The sequence below is a fragment of the Arvicanthis niloticus genome, chromosome 18 (assembly GCF_011762505.2).
Source record: "Arvicanthis niloticus isolate mArvNil1 chromosome 18, mArvNil1.pat.X, whole genome shotgun sequence".
NCBI classification, from domain to species: Eukaryota; Metazoa; Chordata; class Mammalia; order Rodentia; family Muridae; genus Arvicanthis; species Arvicanthis niloticus.
Genome location: NC_047675.1, coordinates 48996986 through 49023450, shown reverse-complemented (window position 1 = coordinate 49023450; position 26465 = coordinate 48996986). Strand labels below are relative to the sequence as shown.

The following is a 26465-nucleotide window of genomic DNA, read 5'->3' as shown; positions in this document are numbered from 1 at the left end:
TTTTCTCACAGCTGCTGGCTGGTCGAGGCGACTGTGACCCTGAGGTGAGCAACGCCCTCCGGCAAAGGCAGCAGGCTGACCCCCACTTTGACCTCTACCAGGAGCCTCAGCTGTTCTGACTGCACCAGCGAACCTTTGTAAATAATTTATTGCAAGCATAACATGGAGCTCTTGTTACACTAGAAAGTGGATTACAAATCTCCTTGATTGCTCTAGTTAGGAAAAGAAAAATTAATTATTCATAATCTGTGTCCATAAGAAAATAAAACTGCTGGTACCACAGCAGGTTGAAGTACACACCCTCAGCCTGAGAGAGAGGTGCCCTCCACCATATGGCTGCTGGCTCAGTGAGCTGCGGTAGCATGGGATCCAACGAGCAAGCAGAACTGTGCCGGCAGCGAGGTGAGGGCCGTGGGTGAAGCTGTCCTTAACCTCACGTCACCTGCTGAGTCCAAGCTGCTCACACGCCGAGCGGTCGCCCAGTGGTCGCCCTGCACTTCTCAGGTAGGCTCAGGCTTCACAGCCTGACCCTCCACGGTCCCAGAGAGGCGCATAGGCCCAGGTGGCGGCTCTGCTTCCAGAGGCAGGGCTTTGTCCTGGGTCTGGGTCAGAGGATGTACCATGGACATATGCACGTTGAGGTTGTGGGCCTTTTCAAACCGCCGGCCGCACTGGTCACAGGCGAAGTCCAGCTCAGTCTCTGCTTTGTGCTTGGTCATGTGGTACTTGAGGGATGCCCGTTGTCTGCACTGGAAGCCACAGACCTCACACCTGCAGGGCAGAGGCAGGTGAGGTAAGCTGCACCTTGTCCCAGACACAGGAATCACCCAGCCCACACTTACTGCAGTGGCTTGGCTCCCGAGTGGCGCATCTGGTGGACAAGAAGGTGCTTCCGCTGCTTGAAGGTCTGCCCACATTCGTCACAGATGTAATTGCGTACCTCTGCAAGACCAGAGGGGGTGTGAGCACCCAGCTACCAATAGCAATCTGCTCCAGGAGAGGTGACAACTAGGTGTCACTGTTTATACAACACAAGGGTGTGTGCCCAAGCAGGGGCCTTGGGGAACCCAACATCATCTAAAATGAAAGACAATTCTGATATGAAGAACTCAGATAATTAAAGTTTCTAGCTGGACAATGGTGGCGCACCCCTGAGTCCCAGCACTTGGGAAGCAGGGACAGGTGATCTCTAAGTTCAGTGACAGCCTGGTCTGTGGAACAAGTTCTAGGACAGCCAAGACTACACAGAAACCCTGCCTCAAAAAACGTTTCCAATATAAATTATTTCATTAAAAAAGATTTCTGGGTTCCTCAAAACACTGTTACCTGGCTGAGTCTTCCCCACAGAAACTGTATTTCAAACCTTTCCGGTTTTTTTTTTGAGACAAGATCTCACTGGGTAGCCCTGGTTGGCCTTCCAGAGAATTCATAGAGAAGTATGTGCACCACCGTGCCCAGCCTGGCCTTTGCGGGGTATGGTTCTCTCTCTAGTGAGGCCCCAAAGAGCACAGCATTGCTGGTGGAGAAGAAGTGGTGTGATGGCACTTCGGAAATCAGCTCGTCAACCAAAGCTTTAGCCAGAGGTGTGGTGGCACACACCTGCAGCCCCAGTGCTCGACAGTTCAAGATCATCCTCTGCCATCTATAAGATTGAGACCAGCCTGAGCTACACAAAAACTCTAAAAAAAAAAAAAAAAAAGCCATTGAGAAGGCTCAGCTGGTAAAGTCACTTGCCAAGACTAAGGACCTGACTCAATCCCAGATCCCATGTGGTAGAGCTGATACCTACAAGTTGTGCCGAGCTCCACATGCATGCTCTGTGCACGGAGCACAAATGTGCGTCTCCCTTACACCGTGGCCGCTGTAGCACCAATTCTACTTGTTCCAACCCATAGCCTACACAGCTATAAAACGCCTGTCCACTCAGCTCAACTACTCACGAGTCTATGTTTCACGTTGTAGTTTTTGAAGCAGGGTTTCTCTGTGTAGCCCTGTTTGTCCTAGAACTCTTTGTAGACCAGCCTGGCCTCAAAACGCAGAGCTCTTCCTGTGTCTGCCTCCCAATGCTGGGATTAAAGGTGTGGGCCACACTGCCCACTAATGCTTCACCTCTGCAGAGAGCTGCTGCCGTGTCCACTAGTGACTGGCTACACAGCTGGAAGATCTAGACCAAAGGGAGTCATTCTCTCAGGAGACATGCCCAAGTCCTTAGCAGGGAAAATCGACACATAGCTGGGTTTCATCATAAAACCAAGTAAATGACCCATCAATCAAGTGCCCAAATGCCAGTGTAAAAAGATTTTTGTCATTTATATAAACCCCAGAAAAATTTAACAGATGTACCTGAATGAATGCTACAAATTTGTTTTCTACTTTTTAAATTTGGGGTGGTATGCACGTGTCATATAGCAAGTGTGGCGATCCGAGGGCAGCGTGGAGTCAGCTCTTCAGTAGGTCCTGGAGGGGCCAGCTCAGCAGGCTTCATAGCAGACCCTTTACCCGCTCAGCCATCTTGCCAGCTCTAGTGTTCTGTTTTGGGGAGGCTGGGGTTTTAAGGGTTTCTTTGTGGCCCCGGCTGTCTCGGAACTAGCTCTGTAGACCATGCTGGCCTTGAAGTCACAGCAATCCAGCTGCCTCTGCCTCCTAAGTGCTGGGATTCAAGGCATGTGCCACATGGCTCTAGTGTTAATTTTTAAAGGTGAATCCACAAGAGTCCTGGGGTTTCTGTGCTACCACTGCAGAGAAGTTGCTCAGACCTTACAAGGAGTGGGTAGGAAAACCCTACTACCATCAGGAATTCAACAGAGAGGGCTCTAATTTGTCGGACTACTTATGTGACACAGAAACACCTTGGGAACTACTTGGGAACTACCTGCTTCTAGGTAGGGTATATCCCTCTGGCTGGGCACCTGGGCTCAGAAGGCACGGCCTAAGACAGGTACCTGTGTGGATGAGTTTCACATGCCGCTGCAGGTATCGGTCGATCATGAATACCTTGTTGCAGCCAGGGTGTGGACAGGGCCTTTCTCGGACCTCCTCGTGGTGCTCCTTAATGTGCTTCTGGGGGAAGAAGGGACAAGACGCCCTGGTGTTTCATCTGAATACATTCTACCAGGAGACCCTGCGTAGTGATCTGAGCAGTTGACAACTGACTACTGGAAAGACAACTACTTCCTACCCTATACCATAGCTGGCTCCTTTAATCCAGTGCTGTAGAGCAAGGGGCCGACTCCACATCTACTAGGATCATGGGAACCTTTGGGAAGTCTGCACATGGCTCTACAGAAATACCTGGTGCCTCCAGAAGTTTATGCTATACCCAGGGAAAGTCAGTTGAGCCCACTCCACCCTGAGAGCAGCTTGACTGAGGAGATCCCGCTCCTTACCTTCATGCCGTCAGCCCCACGGTAGACAGCTGTGCAGCCCTGGTAAGGACACTTGTAGATGGTGGGCAGCTCCTCCCTGCAAGGCAGAGCATATGTGGGGGTGCTGACACAACAGACAGACGCCCCACACTGCAGCCTGCTCACCTCTCACAGCGCAGCTGCTTCTTCCATCCAGGCTTGGGCCCGGGCTTCTTTCTGATTTTGGGCTCTTCGGGCCTCTTGGCTTCTTTGCCTTCACTCTTCTTACCAGAGACCCTAAACGGAGAACAATTTAGTGACACTTTTTTTTTTTTTTAAATCTCCATTTGCAGTTGATTCTTGTCTCTTCCTGCATCTACAGTTCTCTTCAAGCTTTCCTGACTCAGCTGCCTCTGTGTAGACTAGAAGCTCATTTACCATGAGGCATCACAGTCAGTACGCCCTGGGAGGGTCAGAGGAGAGGCCTGAAGCAGATACCTTGGGAAGGGTGTACAGCCCAGAAAGCAGAGCTGATGGCAGTGAGGAGCACGTGCTAGCACAGAACTCTCCCATTTTCAGACTTAAAGTCCTGTGTGCTAAGCACCCAAATCAAAAGATGGAGATAGGGAAAGTGGTAGAGAATTCTATCAGTTCTGTTCCCAGACGACCTCTTGCTAGAAAGGGGCTCAGCAAATCTGCTGTCCTTGAGATTCTGTCGGGCAGCCAGCAGCCAGGGGCCTATCTCCAGCCCCAAGTCTAGTTATATTGCATATTCGAACAATGAGAGTTCAAAAAGGAGACAACTCTGTTCAATAGCATCAAAAAGGATAAAAGGCCGGCACATGGTGCATATCTGACAGCTGCTCAGGGATAACTCGAGAGCACTGTTTGATGCAGAACACTTGAGCACAGCCCAGACAACACACCAAGACCTATCTCAAAACAAGCAAACATTTAACAAGTCACTAACTTCTGTGTAGGAGTGTAGCTCAACTGTAAAGCAAGCAGCAACCCAGTGTCCACAAGGCTTAGATCTGACCCACCCTCTAAGATGTATTGTTACATGTTATGTGTGGGTATTCTGTCTGCATGTGTGTTTATGTCTGAATTGCCTCTGGAGGACAGCAGAGGAGGTCAGGTCCTATGGATCTGGAATTACAGACTTGTTAGCTGCCATGCGAATACTGGCAACAAAAACCTGGTCCTCTGCAAAAGCAAGAGATACTCTTAACTGCTAAGCCATTTCAGCAGTAACGGAACCTGAGACAGAGAAGACCATGGCTCAAAGACTAAAGAGCACCATCAGAAGAGTAGCGAGTATAGCTCTATTTTTATTAAACACATGCAAAGACCTGGCTCCAATCTCTAGGATGGAGAAATGAGCAAATCCACACATGACCTTATTGGGGCAGAAATACAGCAGACTGGAATTTCATACAGAACTTCTGGAGACACTGAACAGTTGTTGCTCTTGCAGAGGACTTAAGTTCCCGCACCCACATGGTAACTGACAATTGGCCGTAAGTCCAGTCCTGGCATCCTGGGCACCCAATACCCTCTTTGATCTCCAAGGGCACTTCATACACCTGGTGCACAGACAGACATGCAGGCCCATATCCACACTTATAAAACAAAACTAAATAAGTCTTTTAGAAAATAGTGAACCATGAGCAGTGATGTCACACACCTTTGATCCCAGCACTCGGGAGGCAGAGGCAGGCAGATCTCTGCGTTCAGGGCCAGCCTGGTCTACAGACAGTTGTAGGACAGCCAGAGCTACAGAGAGAAACCTGGTCTCAAAAAACCAAAAATGAATTAATAATAAAAATAAAACAAATGGGTAATTTCTGAAAGCTAAGGCAGGCATAATGGTCCACACTTCAATCTCAACACTCAGAAAACAAAGGTAGATGATCTCCTTTGGTAGATGGTAGAGTTTGAGGCTGTCCTGATCTTCACAAAAAGTTCCAGAACAGCCTACATGAGACTCCATCTCAAAGAGAGGTAAAAACAAAGAGAGAGTGAAGCCAGATGCTCTCAGCATCTGGGAGGTCAAGGCAGGAGGATTGCTGAGTTCACGGCCAGCCTGAGATACATCAAGCCCTGTCTCAGAAAACAACAAAAACTAAGTAGCCCAGTACGGTGGCACACACCACTCTGAGAAGACTGGAGCAAAAGGATCAGATTCTCAAGGCCTGCTTGAGTAACAAAGGGAGGTGAGCCCAGTGTAGGCTACACAGGGAATTCTAGATCAAAGAGAGGTAGTGTCTCAAACAAAACACCCAAAAAGGAAGAAAAATCACTAGGCTATATACAACATGTAGACTATTCCACTTCTCGTCTGATAACTGTCCAGTGTCCTACTCCACACTGTCTCCTGACTGAAAGAGGTGGCCTTTTCTGGCAGTAACTTCCTTGCACACTAGACTAGTTGTGTTTCATACATAAGTACCTCCGATCCTATCTGACTGTGCTGTCCTCTGCTTGAATCACGGTGCTCTGACCAGCCCATCTCAGAAGCTCTGCTAATCACTCAGGAGGAGGACCTAGCCACCAGAACTGTAAAGGCTAAGAGAAAGGGCTGAGGAGGCAGATATGTGAGTAGGCACACAAACCAAGAGCTTCTTGAGGTCCTGTTCTCAAAGTCTTCAGCTGTGGACTGGAGAGACAATGGTTCAGATGTCGCCGAGTACTTGCTGCTTTTGCAGAGGACCCAGGTTTAATTCCCAGCATCCACATAATGGCTCATAACTGTCTATAATTCCTGTTCCAGGAGATCTGATGCCCTCTTCTGACCTCTAAGGGCTCCAGCATGCACTTGGTACACATACATGAACCCAGCACACACACATACACATTTTAAAAAAACAAAACTATTTTTAAAACCTCCGGCTGAAACCAGAGGCAGTGGTGGTGCACACCTTTAATCCCAGCACTTGGGACAGGTGAATCTCTAAGTTCCAGGATAGCCAAGACTACATGAAGAAACCCTGTCTTGAAAAACAAAATTCTCCAGCTAAGCCTTAGGAAACATTCAGGTCAGTGTGCATCATGACCAGCAGATGCACATATCCACTGATACCTAGACCTACATCCTGCAAAGTACACTTTCCACTAACGTCACACACTGTACTAACAGTGTCCTGTCCAGAGTGCACTCTGTCCACCTCACATGTTAGTGAGACGGGACATGCACAGTAGTGCATGCTGTTAGATATCAGCACCAGGGCTCAGCAAAACAACCACTTCCCCATCTTTCTGAAAATGAAACCTACTAACCCTCCTATCCTAGTCTAGAACACCAAACTTCCTACCAAAGTGGCTCAGGGAAGAAGTCACTGGAGAGGGAACAGGGATTCCTTACTGCAGCCCAGCCTGCAACTCTGGCCATGTGTTCGGGTCTGTTCCCTGTAGGTCCCCAGCCAGGTATCCATCCTGTGATGCCTGCTGAAGTGACATGGCCTGCTTGGTACTGCATCTGATTCTGAGCCCTCAACATCTCCTTTATTTCTCTTCCTCTTTCCATAAGGAATACTAGAACTGGGCCGGGCAGTGGTGGCGCACGCCTTTAATCCCAGCACTTGGGAGGCAGAGGCAGGCGGATTTCTGAGTTCAAGGCTAGCCTGGTCTACAGAGTGAGTTCCAGGACAGCCAGGGCTACACAGACAAACCCTGTCTCAAAAAACCAAAAAAAAAAAAAAAGAATACTAGAACTTACATTACATTAAAAAAAAGAAACCAAGGGCTGGAGAGATGGCTCAGCAGTTAAGAGCACTGACTGCTCTTCCAGAGGTCCTGAGTTCAATTCCCAGCAACCACATGGTGGCTCACAACCATCTGTAATGGGATCTGATGCCACCTCCTGGTGTGTCTGAAGACAGCAACAGTGTACTCACATACATGAATAAATAAACCTTTAAAAAAAAGAAAGAAACCAAGAAATTCTTAATTTTTGTGGGGTTTTCTCAGCTGATAGATAGTATGGAGCCCAGAGTTGTGTGCTCTTTGGATTTTCACTCTGAACTGTGAAATGCTCGGAGCACTGTGGCACTGAGGTAGTCACTAACTAGCTATTGAGTACGTATGTATTCTTGGGACAGGGATAGGACAGAGACACTACTAAAAACTAGCTCTGTCTCTCCTTGTTAAGAGTCTTATGTTTATCTGGAGAAAGAAAGGGTAAGCCAAGGCAAAGCCACACGAAGAATGCCTGGTTAAAGAATCAGAGCCAAGGGCAAACTTGAGAATGGTCACAAGGCTGTTCCTGGGCTTCACAAGAGACATGATCCAGAGAGAAGAAGGAACAGCTGGAGTAGGGCCAGAGAGATGCTCAGGAACACACTAGGAGCAGGACCATAAAAGTACTACTAAGAAACCCACTAAAATCAGACTGTGTCTTACAACAGGGCTATCTGCCACCTCCCGATACATACTTAGGCCAGGTCGCCAAACCACCAGAAAGAGGGCTCGAAGACCAAGGGGAATCCTATCATATTCAGTTGCTCGCCCGGCCTTTCAAACAAACATTCTGATTCGCTTAGAAGCCAGTGAGACAGCTCAGCAGGTAAAAGGCCCCTGCCACCAAGCCTGACAACCTAAGTTTGATACCTAGGGCCAACATAGTGGAAATGGTTCTCTGACCTCCTCCTCCTGTGCAGCGCGCGCGCACACACACACACACACGCACACGCACACACACACGGACAAAAACACAATAAATATGCACATGAGAGAAACACAGATGTGGGTGGGGGCATAGGGAAAGGCATGCTTGCTAGACGTGGGAGACGGACCAAAGGAAAAAATAGGTGGTGAACTAACCGAGGCCAGTCAGGAAGGACGGGCCTCCATTCTCCGTGTTTACACATGTCTTAGTTCCCTGTGCACCACAGCTAACCTGTAAACCATCCCTCCAGGAGGTATATGCTTAAACAGGGCTATATTCTTACTTCTTTTCTGGGTAAGGCTCAAAGGACTCATCCGAGGACTGTGGGGTTTGCTTCTTATCACTGTCATCTTCACTCAGGAAGTCTCTAGAAAAGACGAGAGAGCTTTCAGCAAAGCACTGACCTGGGTGGAGCAAACCCAACATGGCCTCCTGTCTTCAGGTGCTACAGACCCCATAGTCTGTGCGTCACTTCTCAACACGTCTTAAAAATCTAAAATCCCCAACTCCTCTACCTATGCCCTAGCTGTTGGGTGTGTGCTCTTGGGACAGGGCTAGGAGGACAAGCTGCTCACTGAAACCAAACAAGCTAGCAATCCTCCTCCCTGTAAGCCACTCTTTCAGAAGACCAGGACCCAACCCTAAAAGAGCTTATTTATTTACAGCAGGGGAGAGCGTGAAGATTTAAAAGCATATTCAGAAAGTGACTGCATCACCCATCAACTGTGAACACAGACACACTCTTGGCCAATTAAAGTTCACAACAGGAAAAAAGGGTTTATGACCTTCAACCTAAAACATGAATCACTGGCCTCTGGAAAAGCAGCCAACAGCCAGTCTAGCAAGACCACAGTGTTCCCCACAGGCCACCAGCCATCTGGATGGGGTAAGGCTGCAGGCAGTCTAAGAGCCCAGCAATACAGCTGATCCTCAGAGGAGTTGTGGGGCAGGACAGAAGGGGCAAACACCCCAAGGGGTTCTCAGCCCAGAGCTGAGAGACCCACTGACTCCTTCCAAGGGAGGCCTGTCCTCTCCTCACCCTACACAGAACTTCCACTCCAAGTCTCAGCATCACTACCCCAAAGGGCCTGGATCTAACTAGCATCCTCTGTTGTAGTGACGCTGGAACTAGTACAAGACTCAGGCCTTTAAAGAAGCAGCATACAGGTCACAGCAGAGGAGCAATCCTGGGCAGTATAAATGAGGCAATGCAGACTGCTGTGGGTCAGAACAGAACAGTTCTTCCCCTACAGCATGCTTCATCTGGGTGCCTCTGCGAGCAGAAAGCCAAGTCAGGAGCCAGAGGCCTCAGAGCAACCCTGGCACTCCTCTCCTCCCCACCTCTGAGAAGGAGGGAAGGCAAACATGCCATCCAAGGGTAGCAGCTCTAGAGGCTGAGTCTGGTTTTGGAAGGAGAGATTTTAAGCTTTCAAACCCACTCTTCTCTCACCCCTCAGAAAGGTCACTGAACTCGTCTTTTACCCGATCATCCGAGGTTGATGACGGAACCTGCTTCTCACCCAGTTGCCCTGGGAAACAAAGAACAGGCTCTGGTTACCAACAATGAGCACAGAGAAGGCCTTACCTGTAAGAAGACAATGCCCCCATCTAAGGTCCTTCCTTACTGAGGCCAGGAGGCCTCTGGCCTCAACGTCCTGTTCTCATTCTGACACTCACTCTGACAGCCTCTGTCCAAGGGACCCTGCTCAGACTCAGGTCCTTGTTCTCTGAGAATGACCCAATCTGCAGCTGAACCACATGGGTACCTACATTTTTAACATCTTAAATTGTTTTTTATGTGTATGACTGTTTTGCCTTGTACTGGCAGAGGCCGACAGAGAGCCTTGGATCCTCTGTAACTGGTGTTACAGATGGTAATGTGCCACCATGTGGGTCTTGGGAATTGAACCAAGGTCTTTTCCAAGAGCAGTAACTGTTCTTAGCTGAGACATATCTTCAATCTTCCTCCTCCTCCCTTTTTTTTTTTTTTTTTTTTGAGAGACAGGGTCTCTATGTAGCCTTGGCTCTGTTCTGGAACTCTCTATGCAGACCTGGCTGGCTGGCCTCAAACTCACAGAAATCTGCCTGCCTTTGCTTCCCCACGAGCGAGCTAGGGTTAAAGGTGTATGCCACTATGCTTGGCAACTCTCCAGCATTTTTCAAAAGCCCCAGTGTGGAATTCCAAGTGAGAACCATCTGAGTCCCCATAATTGGCCATGAAGCATATGAAGGCAAGAGACAGGCAGGAAGCTGGTCCCAACTCTCCCAACATGATGCCTAGGAACAGCTGCATCCAACCCTCAGCATGCGTGGGTGGGGTCTTAGCCCCACAGAAAGGCCAGTCAGCAGAAGAGGCTACCACACTGGCCCACACCATGGTAAAGTAGCAGCCTCTTTGTCTGCCTCCATGTCCTGCAGACAATAACCCCATTCTTCTCTCTCCCTCAGTCCCCTCAGCCTACAAGAACAACCAGTACCCTCTGGTCTAAGGACAGGCTTAGAGAAGACTGAATGCCAGATGAGCACACCATTACAGAAACTGTCGACTGAGAGGCCTGCTTGTAAAGAAACAGAAAGTCACGACAGGCCACCCTACTCTTAGGTATTGGAATAGCCCTAGGTCCTATGGGAAGGCACTGAGGCTGGATCCTCATCTCCTGCTACCAGATTCCTGTGCTATACCATGATCTATATGCAAACAGTACAGAAATCCACTTTCTGCTGATGACAGCCTTGGTCAGAATACTGAATCCTGTTCTGGCACAAGCCACAGGTGCTGCTTACCTGGGGCCTCACTGGGAGCCAAGTTTGGCTGTGTACAGGGGCCTAGCCCAGGTCCCACAGAGTCTCCATGTGAGTGCAGCAGGGCCACATCCACACTGGGTAATGTCTTGGTCTCAGATCCACCTTGGGTTTCTCTGGCCTGGCAGAGCTGAGAGGCAGCTCCAGTGGGGTTTGACTCTGAGTTCTGGGCCAGTCGTGGTGATATCTCCTTGCCCCACCATGCCCATTTCACTGCTAATGCACTGTCCAAAAAGAGAGCTCTGCAGCTGGAGTCTGTGTCCATGGTGAAGTCATGGCCCTGGTCGCAGCCCCACACAGCCTGGATGATGCCGCAGTACTCAGAGGACAGCGCCCTCTGGAGGCTGGGCAGAGACCCACAGCTGATTGCATGCTCATGCACCCAGCCCACCAAGCCGTGCAGACACCGAGGGCTCGAGGTGATCAGATCAGCTGAGGAGAATCAACAGAAATGTCAGTCTCATGGTGGCAACGCTAGGCCCAACCTGGAATGCCCACCCTGGCACGTATAGCACTCACCCATACATGCTCCCTCCTCTGCCACTGCGGGGGGCTGAACACCAACCCTGCAAAGCATCAGTGTGGCCACAGTTTAGGAACCTCTCAAAGTCACAAACCTCCCTAGTTGTCTTCCCCAGGGCCCCTCTGTTAGCTGCCCTGTTCCCTCTCTTCACCCTTAGATCTCTGCAAACACTGCCACCACAGCACCTCACTGTAACACGAGGGGCTTATCCTAGCTTTTGTCCACCCCAAGTCACTGCCCTAAGTCAACATCCAGAACACTGGGTGACGACCCCCTAAAGGTCCCCAAAAAAATCCAACAAAGGCCTACTTTGTACAAGGTTTCCGCTGGCCAGCTGGGGAGACATTGACTCTCTGTAAGAAGGACCTGAGAAGACTGTGGCACTGATAGAATTGGGTGTAGCAGTTCTTGCAGACAAACTGAGGCAGAGCTGGGTCCTGGTGCACAGCAACACCCAGCAGACGCTGGAAGTCCCTAATGAAGACACGCTCCCCTGGGGACAGCCTCTCTGAGGTCTCGCCAGGCACTCTGTCAGAGATGCTTCGCAGGCTCCGTGAGGAGAACTTCCCATGGCAGAGGCGACAATGTCCCATAGCGAGGGCTCGGCCTGCTCCTGAGCAAAGAAGCAAATGTGGAGGAAGTGAAGTACAAGCAATGTGAGGACCAGGCTTCCCCCTGGCTTCTAACAGATCGGAGATGTGCCCGCCCACACTGGACTCCCAACACACTAGGAGCGGGACTCGGGAGGGGGCCTTCCTCACTGAACACTCATTTTCAAAGAACCCCAGACGCCTCCAATGAAGATGACACTTAACCACTGTTCGAACAGCCTGATTCCGAAAACGTGTCCAAGCTGTGCCCCGAGAAACTAACTCATTGTTCCTCCCTGTCCATCCATAAGTGTCTGTCTGCAGCACGAGAACGATGCCACCTCATTGCCCCATTGTCCTTTAGCGGGACTAAAGGACAGCTTACATAGAAAAGCCATTCTCAAATGACTAAAGAACACTCCACTAACGTGATGCACACTGACGCTGTTACCCTAACCAGCTGCTGCCTGTTCACAAACTCCCAGCCACAGGAGGAACAGGCAGTTGGCTTAACCCAGTTCCCACCACAGGCTAGGTTATGGGCCTGTAGTTAACCATCAAGAAACCGGGATTCAAAAAAGTTAAGCAGTTGCCCTACAAGTACACAGCACGAAGAGCAGACTTGAAGCCACACCTGTGTGCCTTAACATCGTAAGGACTAACTAGCAGCGACACGCGGCAGGAAAGCATCGGCTGTCTGGCCGGCAGAGGAAAAGGACCCGAGCTTTCCGGAACTAGGAGGCCTGGTTTGCTCTCAGAATCACTAGGCTCGCACCGGGGCCAGAGGACGCCCGAAACCCACCTGCTTCGTCTGTCCCGTCCTCGCCCGTGTCCCCGCAGGAGCGCGCCGAGCCCCAGCTGAGTTGCGCAGCCGCCCCGTCAGCGCTCGTTCCGCCGGTGCGAGAAGGGCGACCCCGAGTCCGACCACTTCCACAGCTGCCGCCCGAACTCCCTCGCTGCCGAGCTATTCCCGGAGACAGGAAGCGGCCGAGCCGGTCCCGCTTCATGGTGGCAGCCGCCACTTGATCCCTGCTCCGTGCTTTTCGGTGCGGCTCGGCCCACTGAGTTCTGCTAGAGCGGACTTAACTTCACTCACTCAGTGCGGTTCCGCTACACTCCGGCTCCGCGCTCTTCCGCTCCGCTCGGCTCCGCTCGGCTCCCCGAGATCTGAGCTGGGGTGAAGCGAGGGGGTGGAGCGAAGTGAGGAGCGGCCCGGGAGCCACAGTGGCCGCTGCTGTGTCGAGAGCCCAGAGTTCTTAGGGTCGCTGAGAACTCGCGACAGGCCCATAAAGGAGGGGCAGCCGGGAGGGGAAACTGCCGCGGACTGACTGCACTTCGCAGAAAACCTCAAGACGAGAGCGTCTTCTCGCCCAGACGCAGAGCAAGTCGGCCAGAAGAGCTGACAAGACCCACCTGACCCCTTCTACTCCGTAAACCCAGGTCTGCGCGGCGGGGCGGGGCCGGAGGAAGTGTATCTGGGTCCCTTCCGGTGGTGCGCAGCTTCCGCAGCTCCCTCAGCTGCGCACTCCGCGTTCCGGATTGGAGGCGTCCGCCCCGCCCCTGCCGCCGAGGCCTCCCCCGCCCGGCGCCATGGCCGCTGCGGCCGGGGACGGCGCGGCGAAGCCGCTGCAAAGCGCCATGAAACTGGCCAACAAGGCCATCGAGCTAGACACCGGCAACCGGCCCCGGGTGAGGCTGGGAGGGGCGCGGCAGCAGCTCTAGGAGGCGCTTGGCCCCTGGTGGGCGAGGGCAGGCGTGTGAAGGGATCCGCGTTTCCGACGCGCGCGGCGGCTCTGGGACCGCGCCCGGAGGCTCCGGGACGGGCGCCTAAGGGCACCCAGCTCTGCCGGGACCTCGGACAGCTCAACTCGCACTGGGCCTCAGGTTTACCTGTTTATAAAGAGTCGGTGTGAAATAGAGAGGAGGTTCTGTTTGCAAAGGACCTACATCCAAGATGTGGGTGACAGACGTGTGTGTGTGTGTGTGTGTGTGTGTGTATTCTTGACAGAGTCTGTGTAGATTTAATCCGGAAAAGACCGACTGTTGGCTCATTCATGATGCTGCTGTCTGCTGTTGACTTCAAAGGTCATTTGTAAAGAAACCCAGGCACAAAAGGGGTGTGGCCTGTCACTGAGAATGAATGCTAATTAAAAGGATGTCAACCTGGTAGAAAAGCTGGCCGGGCCACCCTGAGCTTCCATAGGAGAGGAAGAATCACTGGTTGTCTAGTGTCCCTACTTAGTTTTCTAGGGCACCCTCACAAGACCAGAATCCTACCTGAAACCTATTTTGTCTGAAGTACTGAGTTAATTAAAGGTGGGTAATTTGACAACGAATAAAATGAAACATATACAGACCAGAGTGCAGTCTGTCTTGAGCTGTCACAGAACCCAGGGCAGAGGGGTCACACAGTTGAAACCTGCAACTCAGAGGGAATTTTTTTTTCCCCCAAGACAGGGTTTCTCTGTGTAGCCCTGGCTGTCCTGGAACTCACTCTGTAGACCAGGCTGGCCTCGAACTCAGAAATCCGTCTGCCTCTGCCTCCCAAGTGCTGGGATTAAAGGCGTGCGCCACCACAGCCCGGCAAGCAGAGGGAATTCTTATTCTGGAGTTTGGAGAATGTTATTTCTTCACCTAAGCCAAAAATTGAGATTGACAAATGAGCCCATATCTCCTCCTCAGATTTCAGGAAGTGTTTTCATAAGACATGGAAAGACTACTAGTCTTTGAGTTGCACAAGAAGGGGAACTTTGTTACACAAAGTGGAAAACGATATTGCTGGTGAGATTGCTCTCCCAAGCCTCCTGACTGAAGCACAGCTCCTTCCTGTGGTAGACAGTAAGGTTCCATCTGGGAACACCTCAGTGCAGTGTTGAAGGGAGAAATTCTTTGATTTTTGTTCTCAGGTAAAAACATTTTTTTCCTTCTAGTCTAGACAGTGGGGATACTGTCTCTGTCCTAGCTGGACCATCACTGAAGCCTAGAAGGAAGTCTGCCAAAATAACAAGCAGGCACTGTTGGTCCTGCGATTTGCACATGGGCATCTACCTGGCAGGCATGATGCAGGCACTTGCTTCCACTCGCCTGACCGCTGCCATTCTCTCCTCTGCATATAGGAAGCGTACGTGGAATACCTTCGGAGCATCCACTACATCTCCCAGGTGTTGCTGGAGGATGTGGGCAACACTACAGGTAACTATACCTTCAGACTTGCTGCTCCTCTCATGATGCAAAATGGTGGGTTCCTCCCATGCTCTCGCCCAGCAGCTGGCACCGCCAAGTGTGTTCAGATGAAGGGGAAAGCTGTCTCCTTTTCTGCCTCCTGAGATCTCCTGTTTCTTTCCAAACCTGCTCCTTATCATTAGAATTTGATGTCATAGTGTAACACGGTGGCACTGAGAAGAAGTGTTCTGGATTAGGGGATGGATCATGCATCAGGTCAAGACACTGACTATCTAGGTTAGAGTTTGTATTCTTGCACAAAACATCATATCCAAGAAGCAAGTTGGGGAGGAAAGGGTTTATTCAGCTTACACTTCCACATGGTTTTTCATCACCAAAGGAAGTCAGGACAGGAACTCACGCAGGGCAGGAACCTGGAGGCAGGAGCTGATGCAGAGGCCGTGGAGGGATGCTGCTTACTGGCTTGCTTCCCCTGACTTGCTCAGCTTGCTTTCTTATAGAACCCAGGACCACCAGCCCAGGGAGGGCATCACCCACAATGGACCCTCCCCCCTTGATCACTAAATGAGAAAATGCCTTACAGCTGGATCTCATGGAGGCATTTCCTCAAGGAAGGCTCCTTTCTCTGTGATAACTCCAGCTTGTGTCAAGTTGACACACAGAACCAGCCAGCACGCTGCCTCAAGGCAGTTAACAGTGAGCTGCACAAAAGTGGGGTTGTTGCCAACAAAAGTCCATTTAAAAGTCCTCGAGGAGGAAGTAGTTAAAGCAGTGTTTTGTACATCCTGGACCCAAAGCTCTACCCAGCATTGGGAAGAGCAAAGAGCTTGGGTGTATTTTGAAAGAGAAACCAACCAGACTTGCTAGGGTCGACAGTGAGCTGCTAGCAGCAGGGGATGTTCCATGCAGACAAGGGCTGACATCACGCAAGGGGAGAAGCAGTGAATTCCAGTGCTACTAGGGAAGTGGCTCAGTTGGTGGAGAGCTCTGGCCTAGCATGCAGGAAGCCCTGGATTTGTCCCTGGCATATCATAAATTACTGTGCTAACACAGTCTGACATCTTAGCACTTAAGAAATGGAGGCAGGAGGATCAGAAGTTCAAGATCATCCTTAGCTATGTAGTGAGTTTGAGGCTAGCCTGGGCTACATGAGGCACTGTCTCAAATTTTTAAAAAGTAGAGAATTCCACTGTGAACATGTGACATCTGAGGCAGAAGCAACCCACTGGACATAGGAACACAGTTAGGGAGAGCTACCGGGGAACAAGTGAGCTCAGCTGAGGTCTGACACATCTGAAGCATCAGGACTAGCCTTGTGGTTTGGAGGCCAGGGGTGGGAGAGGCCTGGGAGTGAGAATGGAAATCAGTGGAGGCATCTCTGGTGACTATCGAGTGGCCTGGGATAGGAGAGGATACGTGGACTCTAGTAGGGTGACTCTAGCTTAGATTCCTACCAGAGGGGTATCAGAGAGGCTGAAATGGCCACCTCCTGTAGCCAGACAGAATTTCCAGAGGAAACTTAAGTAGTGTCTTAGAGGACAGAAAGAAATATGAGTGACCTGCCGTCTTTGGCAATGTAAAGTTGGGTAAGGACAGGTTAGGGGAATCTGGGTGTTAAAATGGACATGGAATGAGGAGGAAATGGAGGCGTTTTTGTATGAGGCATCTGTTGTACGAGGGAACAGGAGAGTCCACTGACAGACGCGGGCTCGTGAAGGGAAGGGACAGCACAGACACCTGTGGGTAACCCACGGGAGACATCCGTGGGAGGAGGTCATGCTCACTGTAGCACCTGCAGAGGAGCGAGTCCGTGCTACAGGCAGCCAGTAAGTGGTGGGCCAGGAGACTCTGTAGCACCCTTGTCTCTGTGCAGTAGCCCTGAGGGCTGCATGGCCGTCCCCAGAGGAGCTGTAATTACAAGCAGGTCCAGTGAGAACCGCAGGCACCGGAGAAGGGCAGGTCGGTGTGATGCTGAGCTGCCAGTCATATCCGCGTGCCCTGTCTTGAGCCATGGTTCCGAGATGGACATGAGTAAGCTTGCCTAGCCTTCACAGCTCCTTAATCTTAGTCAGAGTGTGAGTCACCGCAGGACTAACCGTCCCCCACATTCCTTCCCTAGAAGCTGGGGAAACTGTGCCCCCTGAGACTTCAAAGATGCTGAAGCTGGCGGAACAGTGTCTGGAGCGAGCCCAGTCAACAGCTACCAAACTTGGTGGGTACCCAAAGAGGAGGGTTCTTGGTACCTGCTTTGTGGGCTGGTCCCTAGCCTGCTGACCAGGGTGCTATGCTTGCCTTGTAGGGAAAATATGCCTGAAGCCAGCCGGACCTGTGGCTCCTCCCGTACCCTTGCCAACCAGCCGACACCGCCGAGTGTGTTCAGATGAAGGGGGGAAGCTCTCTCCTTTCCTGCCTCCTGAGATCTTCCAGAAGCTGCAGGTGGCAGAATCACAGAACTCTAAGAAGTAAGCTGGGTAAGGTGGGGGTGTGTGTGTGCTAACGCTGTAGATGGTCTGCAGGCTGAGCATGGTGAGCGTCCCTCGGAGCATTTGGGTGAAGTGGTTCCAGAGAAGACTCACCCCTTGCCTGACAGAAGCAGGTGCAAACTCTCTTAGGAAGAGAGTGCCTTTGTCTCTCAAAAAGACATAGCCATATAGGAAACAGAAATGCTGAGGTGATGCTGGCAGAACAGACCTGTGAAGACTTCAGGCAGTTACCAGGTACAGGCCAAACAGCACTGAGGTTTGTTTAGAAATACAAAGTTTGAAGAAATCTGAACAAGAAACTATAGCGTCAAATCTAGCAAATAAAAAAATGAAGTGGAAATTAATAATTTCTATGAATATGGAATAAATAATGAATAAAAATGAAAAAATACATACATACATACAATGCATACATACATACATACAATGCATACATACATACATACATATCTGAAATGTGTTTTTCAAAACAAGTTAGAGGATCCGATGCCCTCTTCTGGCCACCTTGAGCACCAGGCACACACTTACTGCCCAGACATACATGCGGACAAAACACCCATACACATAAAAATAAAGTCTTAATTAAAAATAATTAAAATTACTTAGATAGTTGAGAATGTAGCTTAATGGTAGATTGCTTCCTTAGCACTTGTGAAGCCCTGGATTAGATCCCTAGTGCTTCATGTAATGTTAGGACTCAGGGGGCGGAGTCAGGAGGGTCACGGGTTCAAGTCCACCCTGAGCTACCTAGCATATGCCTGTAATCTCAGAACTTGGAAGGTATAGGAGGGAGAATCGGGAGTCAAGGGCTGCCTTAACTGTAGAGCAAGTTCACCAACAAGCTGGGATACTGTCTCAAAAAAAAAAGGGGGGGGGGGGCCAGATGCCAGCATGCATCTTTAATCCCAGCATTTGGGAGGCAGAGAGTTCAAGGCCAGCCTGCTCTATAGAGTGACAGAGTGAGTTCCAGGACAGTCAGGACCACACAGAGAAACCCTGCCAAAAAAAAAAGCATAGCTGAAAAGAGAAAAAAAATGAAAAAAATCAGGCAAAAGATAAAAATGCATATGTCATAGAAACACAAGACAAAAATAAGAAAGGTAGACCGCCTGGCATGTTCCTCGAAGTTCTAGAGCAAGAAGAAAGGCGATGGGGGCGGGAACTGTTAGGAGATGCTACAGTAGTTTTTACACTAATGAAAGACACCAGGACACAGGTGCAGAAAGCTCAGTGAACCCAGCATGGATGGATCAGGGCCTCCCTCACAGCTCCCTGAGGTACCTGCACCCAACTAACTCCCCAGGCCCCACGTGTGTGTGTGTGTGTGTGTGTGTGTGTGTGTGTGCGCGCGCGCGTGCGCGCGCGTGCGTGTGGCTTCAGCACTGGGGCAGATACAAACATGAGCTTCAGGACGGACTCTTGCCTCAATCCTCTCCATGCCCTATTGTCTGCTATCTCCGGAAGCAGGGAGGTGTGTGGCAAACTGCCACTTGTCACTGAATAGACACATCTCTCCTTTTGGTGGGTTGCAAGCGAATCTTGCTGTGTGGCCCCTGTAGTAACCTCCAGGAGTTTCCATTTTATTCACAGATCTATAACTTATTTCCATAAAAGTCCAGGTGTCCCGCTTCTCTTGAGAAGCCCTAAGTCCTAGCATTACAAACACTTGTGTTTGGGCACCAGATCTCTAGCCTGCCCTAGAACAGCCTTCTGCATCTCTTTCCCGCCTAACCACCATCTTTTTCCCTCTTGGTCTTAGAACAAGGTCTAGAGGGTGTGAGGATGGTTGCTCAGGCCTCTAGAACATTCCTGGGCTTCCTGTGCGTGGAGAGCAGCTTGTTGTTATTTTTAGGGAGCTGACACCACTGGAGAAGGCCTCACTACAAAACCAGAAGCTGAGGGCCACATATGAGGCCCGGATGGCCCGTCTGGACCCCAGCCAGGCCATGCAGAAGACATCACTGGTGAGCATGGCCCAGAGAGGAACTGGTCTGCTCAGGGAAAGGTCAAGTCAGTTGAGGAACTGGCCTTACTTCCTCCTTTCTTCCTTAGACCCTGTCTCTACAGCGGCAGATGATGGAGAATCTGGTAATCGCCAAAGCAAGAGAAGAGACAGCATCCTTACAGGGAGCTAAGAGTAATGAGGTCTTGAGCTGAGGGTGGAGAAGGGCCAGGTGTCAGGTGGGTGTGGAGAAGAGCCAGGTGCCAGGTGGGTATACAGAAGGTGCCAGGTGGGTGTGGGGAAGAGCCAGGTGCCAGGTGGGCATACAGAAGGTGCCAGGTGGGTATACATAAGGTGCCAGGTGGGCATACATAAGGTGCCAGGTGGGTGTGGGGAAGAGCCAGGTGCCAGGTGGGGGAGGGGAAGAGCCAGGTGTCAGGTGGGTTTGGGACTATAAGCCTTCGGAGCAGTGAGGCAGTGTCCCCTTAAGGACATGGCCCTAACCCTTCTTCCACTCCTGAGGACCTAGCTAAGCTCCGCCCTCCTGTCCTCCCAGCACTAATGCTGCTCTCTCCCTTCAAGTCTGCCTTCCTGAGTAAGCCCCTTCCTGAACTAACAGCTGTTCTCCTGGCTGAACTCATCTCTAGAAGGCAAAGGCAGCCTCACCTACGGAGACACTTGAAACACCAAGTGTATTGGAGAGCAGATGAGGCCCAGGGCAGGGGTGGAGGCTCAGTCAGGTCAGAGAGTATGGCCCCTTGACTCTTACCCTAGCTGCAGCGCAAGATGGAAGAGCGGCGCCTGCGCCTTCAGGAGGCTGCCAACAGGTATGTCTGTTCCCTGTCTCGTAGGCATGCTGGTAGGCCTGGAAGGGGCTCCCCGAGCCCATAGGGCCATCCCTGTTCCCAGCGTGTCTTCCTCCTCAGGAGGTTCTGCAGTCAAGTTGCTCTGACCCCAGAGGAGCGGGAGCAGCGAGCCCTCTATGCTGCCATCCTGGAGTATGAGCAAGACCATGTGAGTCGACTCCCACTGGTCCAAGCAGAGGGATGGCAGACTTGGGATCACATGGGTCTATAGGACTTGGTTCCTTCCCACACCCCAGGACACCCCACGCAGCCCTTGCAGGGCACCCCATCATGGAGACCCGACCGTGCTTTCCTCCAAGGTCCTCTGTCCTGCAGGACTGGCCAAAGCACTGGAGAGCCAAGCTCAGGCGGAGCCCGGGGGACCTGTCACTGGTGACCAGCCTAGTCTCCCACTTACTCAGGTAGTCATTCACAGAGCCCATCTCCCAGCCTGAGGCTTTTCCTGATAAGTGATGGGGAAAGGTTAGGCTAGGGGACCGAGGGGCACAGGGCTCCTGCACAGGGGCCTCCTGTGCTGACAGGTTTTCAGTGGCTTCCGTTAGCTTCTCCAGATTGCATGGGTCACAGTACACTTGTGATAGTCACTAACAGGGAATGTCAGAGAAGCTACTTCGAGGAATTCTTCCATAGTGTGGCAATTTTTGTACAGGTGATGTCACAGATGAGGACGAAAGGCCCAGGTGACTGAGGTCAATGAATAAAAATTGAGCTCAGATTTATAAGCTTCGGGCTAAAAAGTAGATTAAAGCCCTGCCGAGCTTTGAGGGTGGCCGCTATGGTACTCACTTTTGCTGGGATGAGAAAAATGGGTGGGCACAGCAGGTACCCACCTGGGCAGACTCTTGAGGGCCGACTGCATCTTGCCTGCTTTTCCCCTTGCAGCCTTCCTGATCACCCAATCTCCCAGCTCCTGAAGAAGCTCCAGTGCTCAGTGTACAGTGCGCTGTACCCTGTTGTGAGCCGGGCTGCCATCAGTGCTGCGCCTGCCCCGGGCAGCTGCTCCCTCCCCCCAGAAGCCAATGGCCTCCTGGCCCCTGGGAGCCGGCGACTTCGGTCTTCCCAGAGCCTCTACTGCATGCTTTCCCCCTCAGAGCCCAGTGCAGCCCCAAGAGCTCTGGATGGACCTCCCTCCACACCTATCCCCACACTCCACTCAGGCCCCCTGGACAGAGAGGCAGACGGCAGCCCAGCAGGGCCCTCCTCACCCCTGGTGGATGCTTTATCCCACCTGCCAGACAAGGACAGCTCCTTCGAGGACCTGGAACAGTTTTTGGCTATGTCTGAGCCACAGACCCCAGGAACAAAGAAGGAGCCCTTGCTGGAATGTCTGAAGAGCACAGTAAAGGACATTCACAATGCCATTGGTGAGCCTGCAGGACCAACACAGGACCTGCTTCACTGCATCTGCCAACCTCAAGTGCAGCTTGCTGCCCGGGACAGCAAGGACCTCTTGTCTACCCACCCACAGAAGCAAGCATTCAGCCCAGAAGAGCAGGCCCTAGCCTACCTTAGTGCCTCAGACAGTGGGTGGAGGTGGTGTTGGAGCTTAGGGATGTAGTGCCTTTGATCACAGAGGTGGCCTGGCTGTGCCTACTCCAAGGCTTCTAGACATTATATGAACCAGTGAGGCGGTCTTAACAGCCTGGGGCCTTACTCACTGTTTTAAAGTTCTAGGATTAGTGTAGATTTAGAAGCCAGTCCTTTCAGAAGGGGGCCATCCACCCCTCCCTTTGGCGGATCCTTTAGCTACTTGGGAGCCCAATTCAACCCCAGGGAAGAAGACCTAAGACCTGGTCCCAGGACACAGGATGAAGCATAGGCAGGGGAAGAGTATGAGAGGTTGAGCAAGAAGAATAACCAGGTAGAACCACCCCCAGAGCCCAGATGCTGTAGCTCAGCTGGACAGATGCTGGGTCTCGTAAACAGGGCACCCTGACTTTGAACTTGGGCAGTAGCACATTCGGACACCCCAAACTCTGCTCCCGGCAGATAGACTGCTCTCGCTGACCCTCTTGGCCTTCGAAAGCCTGAACACAGCCGCCTCCAAGGACCGCTGCCTGGCGTGCATTGAGGAGCCCTTCTTCTCCCCACTGTGGCCCCTGCTGCTGGCCCTCTACAGGTACTACTAGCTCACCACCCCCGGTGAGCTGGAGTCTCCACCCCAGCCTCCCAGTGGCTCATCTGATCCTGAGGCCATCCTCGGGTGTTGGCAAGGTGGCTCTGCCCACCTGTCTGTCTAGGGACAGTCAGGCCATTTGCTCAAATACCTGAGCATCTCCTGTAGCATGAGAGCCAGAGACTCCCCAGCCATAACCCTGCATGTCTGTGGAACAGTGTGTCTATAATGGCTGAGCCTGGCCTCTCTGCTTTAGGAGTGTGCACCGTACCCGGGAGGCTGCTGTGAGCAGGAGCATGGAGCTGTACAGGAATGCACCCCCTACAGCCCTTGGCATCCCCACCAAGCTCCTCCCACGTGTCCCTGAGGCTCAGGCCTCCACCTACCCCTACTGCACTGCAGCCCAAGAACTGGGGCTGCTGGTCTTGGAGAGCTGCCCCCAGAAGAAGCTGGAGTGCATCGGTGCGGGGATCTGAGGGGCCCAGAGGTTTGAGAGGTGGAAGATGGGGATATACCTTCCCTGCTAGCCATGCCTTCCCTGCTAGGCTACAGGTCCATCACTAAGCAAATAAGGGGCAGTGCCCTTCAGCTTTCCCCAGTCCTGCATTATCAGGAGAGATTAGGCTATACTAGGAGACTACTGGATGAAGGAAACATAGTCTCCCTCACAGTTGGTCCTTCGAGTCTTCCCGCCCTTGTCAGATACTCTCACTACGTCACACCCACTGAAGCCATCTTTCTGTTCCACAGTGCGGACCCTGAGGGTCATCTGCATCTGTGCAGAAGACTACTGTCGCGCCCAGGAGGCCAGGCCTGAGGGTGGATCCCAGCCCCCTGCTGCTGCCATGTGAGTTCAGAACAGACCCAGTGGCTGGGGGTGTACTAATATGTGTTCCTGCCCTGTGACTGGCCAAAGAAGACCCTGGTGGCCCTGCTTCACTTAGCCCCAGATCACATCACCTCAGAGTCCAGCTCATACTACCAAAGACCTTGGATGGGGACAGGGCAAGGACTCCCACCCCACAACCATGTGTTCCAGTCCACCTGGACAGTCTGCTATTGCAGTGTCCTCTGACGAGGCCAAGAAATCCTAGGGGTCCTGGGTCCTGTTTAATCTGGTGAGACTGAGAGCTACTCTCTGAGAAAGACCTGCCTGGAGCCCTGGTCCATACTTGAGGGCGCAGATAAGGTGCTCTTTCAAAGTGACACACCTTTCCTGAACAGATCTAGCACGAGGGCTCCCTGGCACATCCAAGACACACAACCTCACTCAGGCCTGCGATGCCTGAGCCTTCCTCCACCTCTCCCCAACTCGGCTGTTAGCTGAGTCCTCTGACCTGGAGTGAATTTCCCTTGTGGTTCTTGCAGGAGCTCAGACCTTTGCACCTGCTGGCAGACTGAGGGGCTGTGACCCTGGCCTGGGCCTGGAGCCCACAAGTAAATGTTAGAGCCAAGTGTGAAGTCACCTCTGGGGAGTTCAGCCCAAGAGGAGGGCAGATTCTTCTCAGCCACTCTAAGGGTGGGGTGCTGTTCCATCCTCACCACAGAGCCTGCCACCCGCTGCCCTCTCTCCCATCTTATAAAAGAGTTCCTAGGCTAAGTGTTTGCAAATCACAGCCTTTGCCCAGCCACCCCAACGGGGGGCTATCATGTCCCTGGGGTGCAGGACACTGAGCAGGTGCCGTAGGTGTGTGGAGCCTCCCTGGCCCATAGAAAAGAGGTCAGATCCAAGTGATAGCCTCAGGTTCTAGCTGCCTCCTTGCTGCTTGGTCCTATGCTCTTCCAGGAAGCTCTTTGTGTGTACCCTGACTAGCGTAGCTAGACCTCTCCTGAGGCAGGCCCAGAGGGAGGGCCTAGTGCAGACGTGATTATCTTCCAATCTCAGACGGTTGCTCCTAAGCTTCCAAAAGCGTGTAAGTCCGGAGCCAAGTAGAAAATCAGAAGGGACTAGTGAGTGTATCCTGCCATTGAGAGTGTTATTTGGGCCCCGTATTACCATGGCCAGGGGGCTGCTGGGCTGCTGGGGGATGGGAGTACAAGAATTGTAGCCAGCCTGGCCAAGATAGCTCCAGAGAGCCAGAGCAGGTATCCCCCTTGGCCCCGGCCCCCCTGACCTCTGTGCCTTTGCCCAGCAGTGGTGCTGATGACTTGCTGCCCATTCTGTCCTTCGTGGTGCTGAGAAGTGGCCTCCCCCAGCTGGTGTCAGAGTGTGCAGCCCTGGAGGAGTTCACTCATGAAGGGTAGGAAGGAGCCCAGGCTAGCGGGTGGTTAGGAGGCTGACGTGGGGGAAGATCTCTGTGGGAAAAAGACAAGGGCCTCACCCCAGAACAAAAGCGATGGCTATGGTAGGCTGTGGGAGCCCGCAGCCCCACCATCACTTTTGGACAGCCCTCTGAGATCCTCCTGTGCACGGGACACTTACCTGCATGCTCTGTAGCCTTCAGAAGACCCCGTGCAGATCTACAGGGTGCCCTGAGCAGCATCTGCCTGGGGACGAGCAGTGTGCACTGCAGGGCCATCACAGGACCAGGACTGGCAGTGGGGAAAGGCATGCCTGGACCCAGCTCTCTAACAACTTTACCTGTGGCCATGTCATTGCCCAAGCAAGAAGGGAAGATATTGCCATCCAGAGGACTAGGCTGTCCGTCTGTCCTCTCAGTCGACACGTGCCTTCCCCACCTCACACAGGTACTTGATTGGAGAGGAAGGGTACTGCCTGACATCACTGCAGAGCGCCCTGAGCTATGTGGAACTTCTCTCCCGGGGACGGCTGGACAAGTAGTGGTGGCTGGACCTCACAGACCAAAGGAGCCACAGGACCTCCACACTGCACTGTACATCTGGTCTGGGGACACTGGAGGCAGCCTGCTGTGGTGGTGCTCTATAGCTCCTGCCCGCCTTCTTTACCGTAACTCTGTCTTGGAGGCCTGGAACAGTGCCTCTTTCGCAGGCCATGGCTAGCTGAGTCAGGCCTGCTCTGTCTTGGGCTTGCCTCTCAGACCCCACAGGAGAAATCTGTAGCTGCTGTTCCGTGGGGAGCCAGCAACACTGCTGGGCCTCCAGTAAACCTGGTGGCCCTCACTGTTCTCGTGGACACTAGGCAGCCCCTACTGGGGCATCTATCAGCACAGAGATGGGGATTGGACAGGCCAGTCTAGTTTCGCACCCCTCCAGTCTCCTGAGACAGCCTAAGTTTGTGTGAGCCAGTTTCTTGTTAGTAACAAGTGGGCTTTACCCTGCCCAGAGGACTGGGTGTAGGTAGTGTGAGGCTGTGTTGTTCATTTACCAGGCAGCAGCTGCCCTGTTTGCTCTTACTGGCCCAGGTATCACTGCCCAGGCCTGGGATATGAGCCTTTCTCTTACTGAGGTCCAGGACAGCCTGCCCTGGGCTTATCTTGGTTGGGGACAGTGAACTACGTTCAGGACACTGGCTAACAAACACATTTGTACAGACTCTTCAATGTCAGAGTCTAAAGGTCAGCCCCTAAACTGTTACATGTCTCTAGGTGGCCACCAACTCGGCCTAAAATAAAAAGTCACTCCATCTAAGTCCATGTGACTTGTTCCTTTACCCACTGGGCAGGCAGGACTCAGGCAACACAGACAGCCTCTGCCAGTCTCCTAGAGATCACAGCTGACAGGGCAATGAGGGACCACAGCCCAGCCCGACACTGCACAGAAGCAGTATCTTCCCAGGGTGTTCCCAGTCAGGAAATTGTGGACTTCCCCCTCTGGGATAGCACATGTCTGTAGGGTGTCATTAGGAGGGGGAGACTTGAGTCACTACTGTAGTCCTGAGTCCACAGTAGTTCTCTGAAGGTGTCTGAGTAAGCTTGATCCTACTCAAACACAATGGAATGTCCCACAGTGCCAGCCCACGTGTAGGGACACATAGCGATGCCCTTTGATTCTACTGGGGCCCTAGGGTGATGTTAGCATCCAAGCACAGG

At 52.1% G+C, this 26465-nt stretch overlaps 3 protein-coding genes across 16 annotated transcripts in view; 2 read left to right on the top strand and 1 right to left on the bottom strand.

Moving 5' to 3' along the window:
* Nucleotides 1-7049, top strand: part of Fanca (FA complementation group A) — a 59182-nt gene extending 52133 nt beyond the window's left edge. For all 5 annotated transcript variants that reach the window (XM_076916015.1, XM_076916017.1, XM_076916014.1 and 2 more), the window contains one exon: nucleotides 12-7049. In XM_076916015.1, coding sequence (XP_076772130.1) covers nucleotides 12-119 — 108 coding nt within the window. In that variant the 3' untranslated portion in view covers nucleotides 120-7049. The remainder of the gene's footprint in view (nucleotides 1-11) is intronic.
* On the bottom strand, nucleotides 131-13158 carry Znf276 (zinc finger protein 276). Of its 2 annotated transcripts, none has more exons than XM_034522216.2 (11): nucleotides 12728-13158; nucleotides 11645-11948; nucleotides 11332-11378; nucleotides 10795-11244; nucleotides 9461-9539; nucleotides 8294-8377; nucleotides 3531-3641; nucleotides 3387-3462; nucleotides 2943-3060; nucleotides 843-942; nucleotides 131-771 (listed from the first exon to the last, which is right to left on the bottom strand). In XM_034522216.2, exons 1-11 carry the CDS (start codon nucleotides 12930-12932, stop codon nucleotides 501-503), a joined length of 1845 nt encoding a protein of 614 aa, XP_034378107.1. In that variant the 5' UTR covers nucleotides 12933-13158; the 3' UTR covers nucleotides 131-500. The 2 variants fall into 2 exon arrangements, 1 of the variants encoding a protein (XP_034378107.1); XR_013104966.1 differs by having other exon boundaries at nucleotides 667-771; nucleotides 843-1077.
* Nucleotides 13159-13226: 68 nt separating this feature from the next.
* Nucleotides 13227-26064, top strand: Vps9d1 (VPS9 domain containing 1). Of its 9 annotated transcripts, XM_076916020.1 has the most exons (16): nucleotides 13497-13614; nucleotides 14608-14706; nucleotides 15042-15117; nucleotides 17228-17320; nucleotides 17408-17570; nucleotides 19444-19555; nucleotides 19644-19706; nucleotides 20308-20360; nucleotides 20460-20547; nucleotides 20715-20800; nucleotides 21282-21763; nucleotides 22389-22518; nucleotides 22772-22977; nucleotides 23266-23362; nucleotides 24651-24755; nucleotides 25204-26064. In XM_076916020.1, exons 4-16 carry the CDS (start codon nucleotides 17263-17265, stop codon nucleotides 25295-25297), a joined length of 1737 nt encoding a protein of 578 aa, XP_076772135.1. In that variant the 5' UTR covers nucleotides 13497-13614; nucleotides 14608-14706; nucleotides 15042-15117; nucleotides 17228-17262; the 3' UTR covers nucleotides 25298-26064. The 9 variants fall into 9 exon arrangements, 8 of the variants coding, with proteins under 8 accessions (XP_076772140.1, XP_076772137.1, XP_034378104.1 ...); XM_076916025.1 differs by lacking the exons at nucleotides 13497-13614; nucleotides 14608-14706 and adding an exon at nucleotides 13227-13365 and having other exon boundaries at nucleotides 17231-17320; XM_076916022.1 differs by lacking the exons at nucleotides 13497-13614; nucleotides 14608-14706 and adding an exon at nucleotides 13227-13365.
* The last annotated feature ends 401 nt before the right edge of the window (nucleotides 26065-26465 follow it).

Bases quoted from the DNA above. Each gene is read 5' to 3' on its own strand.
- Vps9d1 (XM_034522212.2), top strand. From the start codon at position 13,516: ATGGCCGCTGCGGCCGGGGACGGCGCGGCGAAGCCGCTGCAAAGCGCC. The intron at 17,571-19,443 runs GTAAGCTGGGTA...TGTTATTTTTAG, and splicing joins GAATCACAGAACTCTAAGAA to GGAGCTGACACCACTGGAGA. The intron at 23,363-24,650 runs GTGAGTTCAGAA...TTTGCCCAGCAG, and splicing joins CAGCCCCCTGCTGCTGCCAT to TGGTGCTGATGACTTGCTGC.
- Znf276 (XM_034522216.2), bottom strand. From the start codon at position 12,932: ATGAAGCGGGACCGGCTCGGCCGCTTCCTGTCTCCGGGAATAGCTCGG. The intron at 11,245-11,331 runs GTGAGTGCTATA...GATTCTCCTCAG, and splicing joins AGAGGAGGGAGCATGTATGG to CTGATCTGATCACCTCGAGC. The intron at 943-2,942 runs GTACCTGTCTTA...CTGGTCTTGCAG, and splicing joins TGTGAAACTCATCCACACAG to AGGTACGCAATTACATCTGT.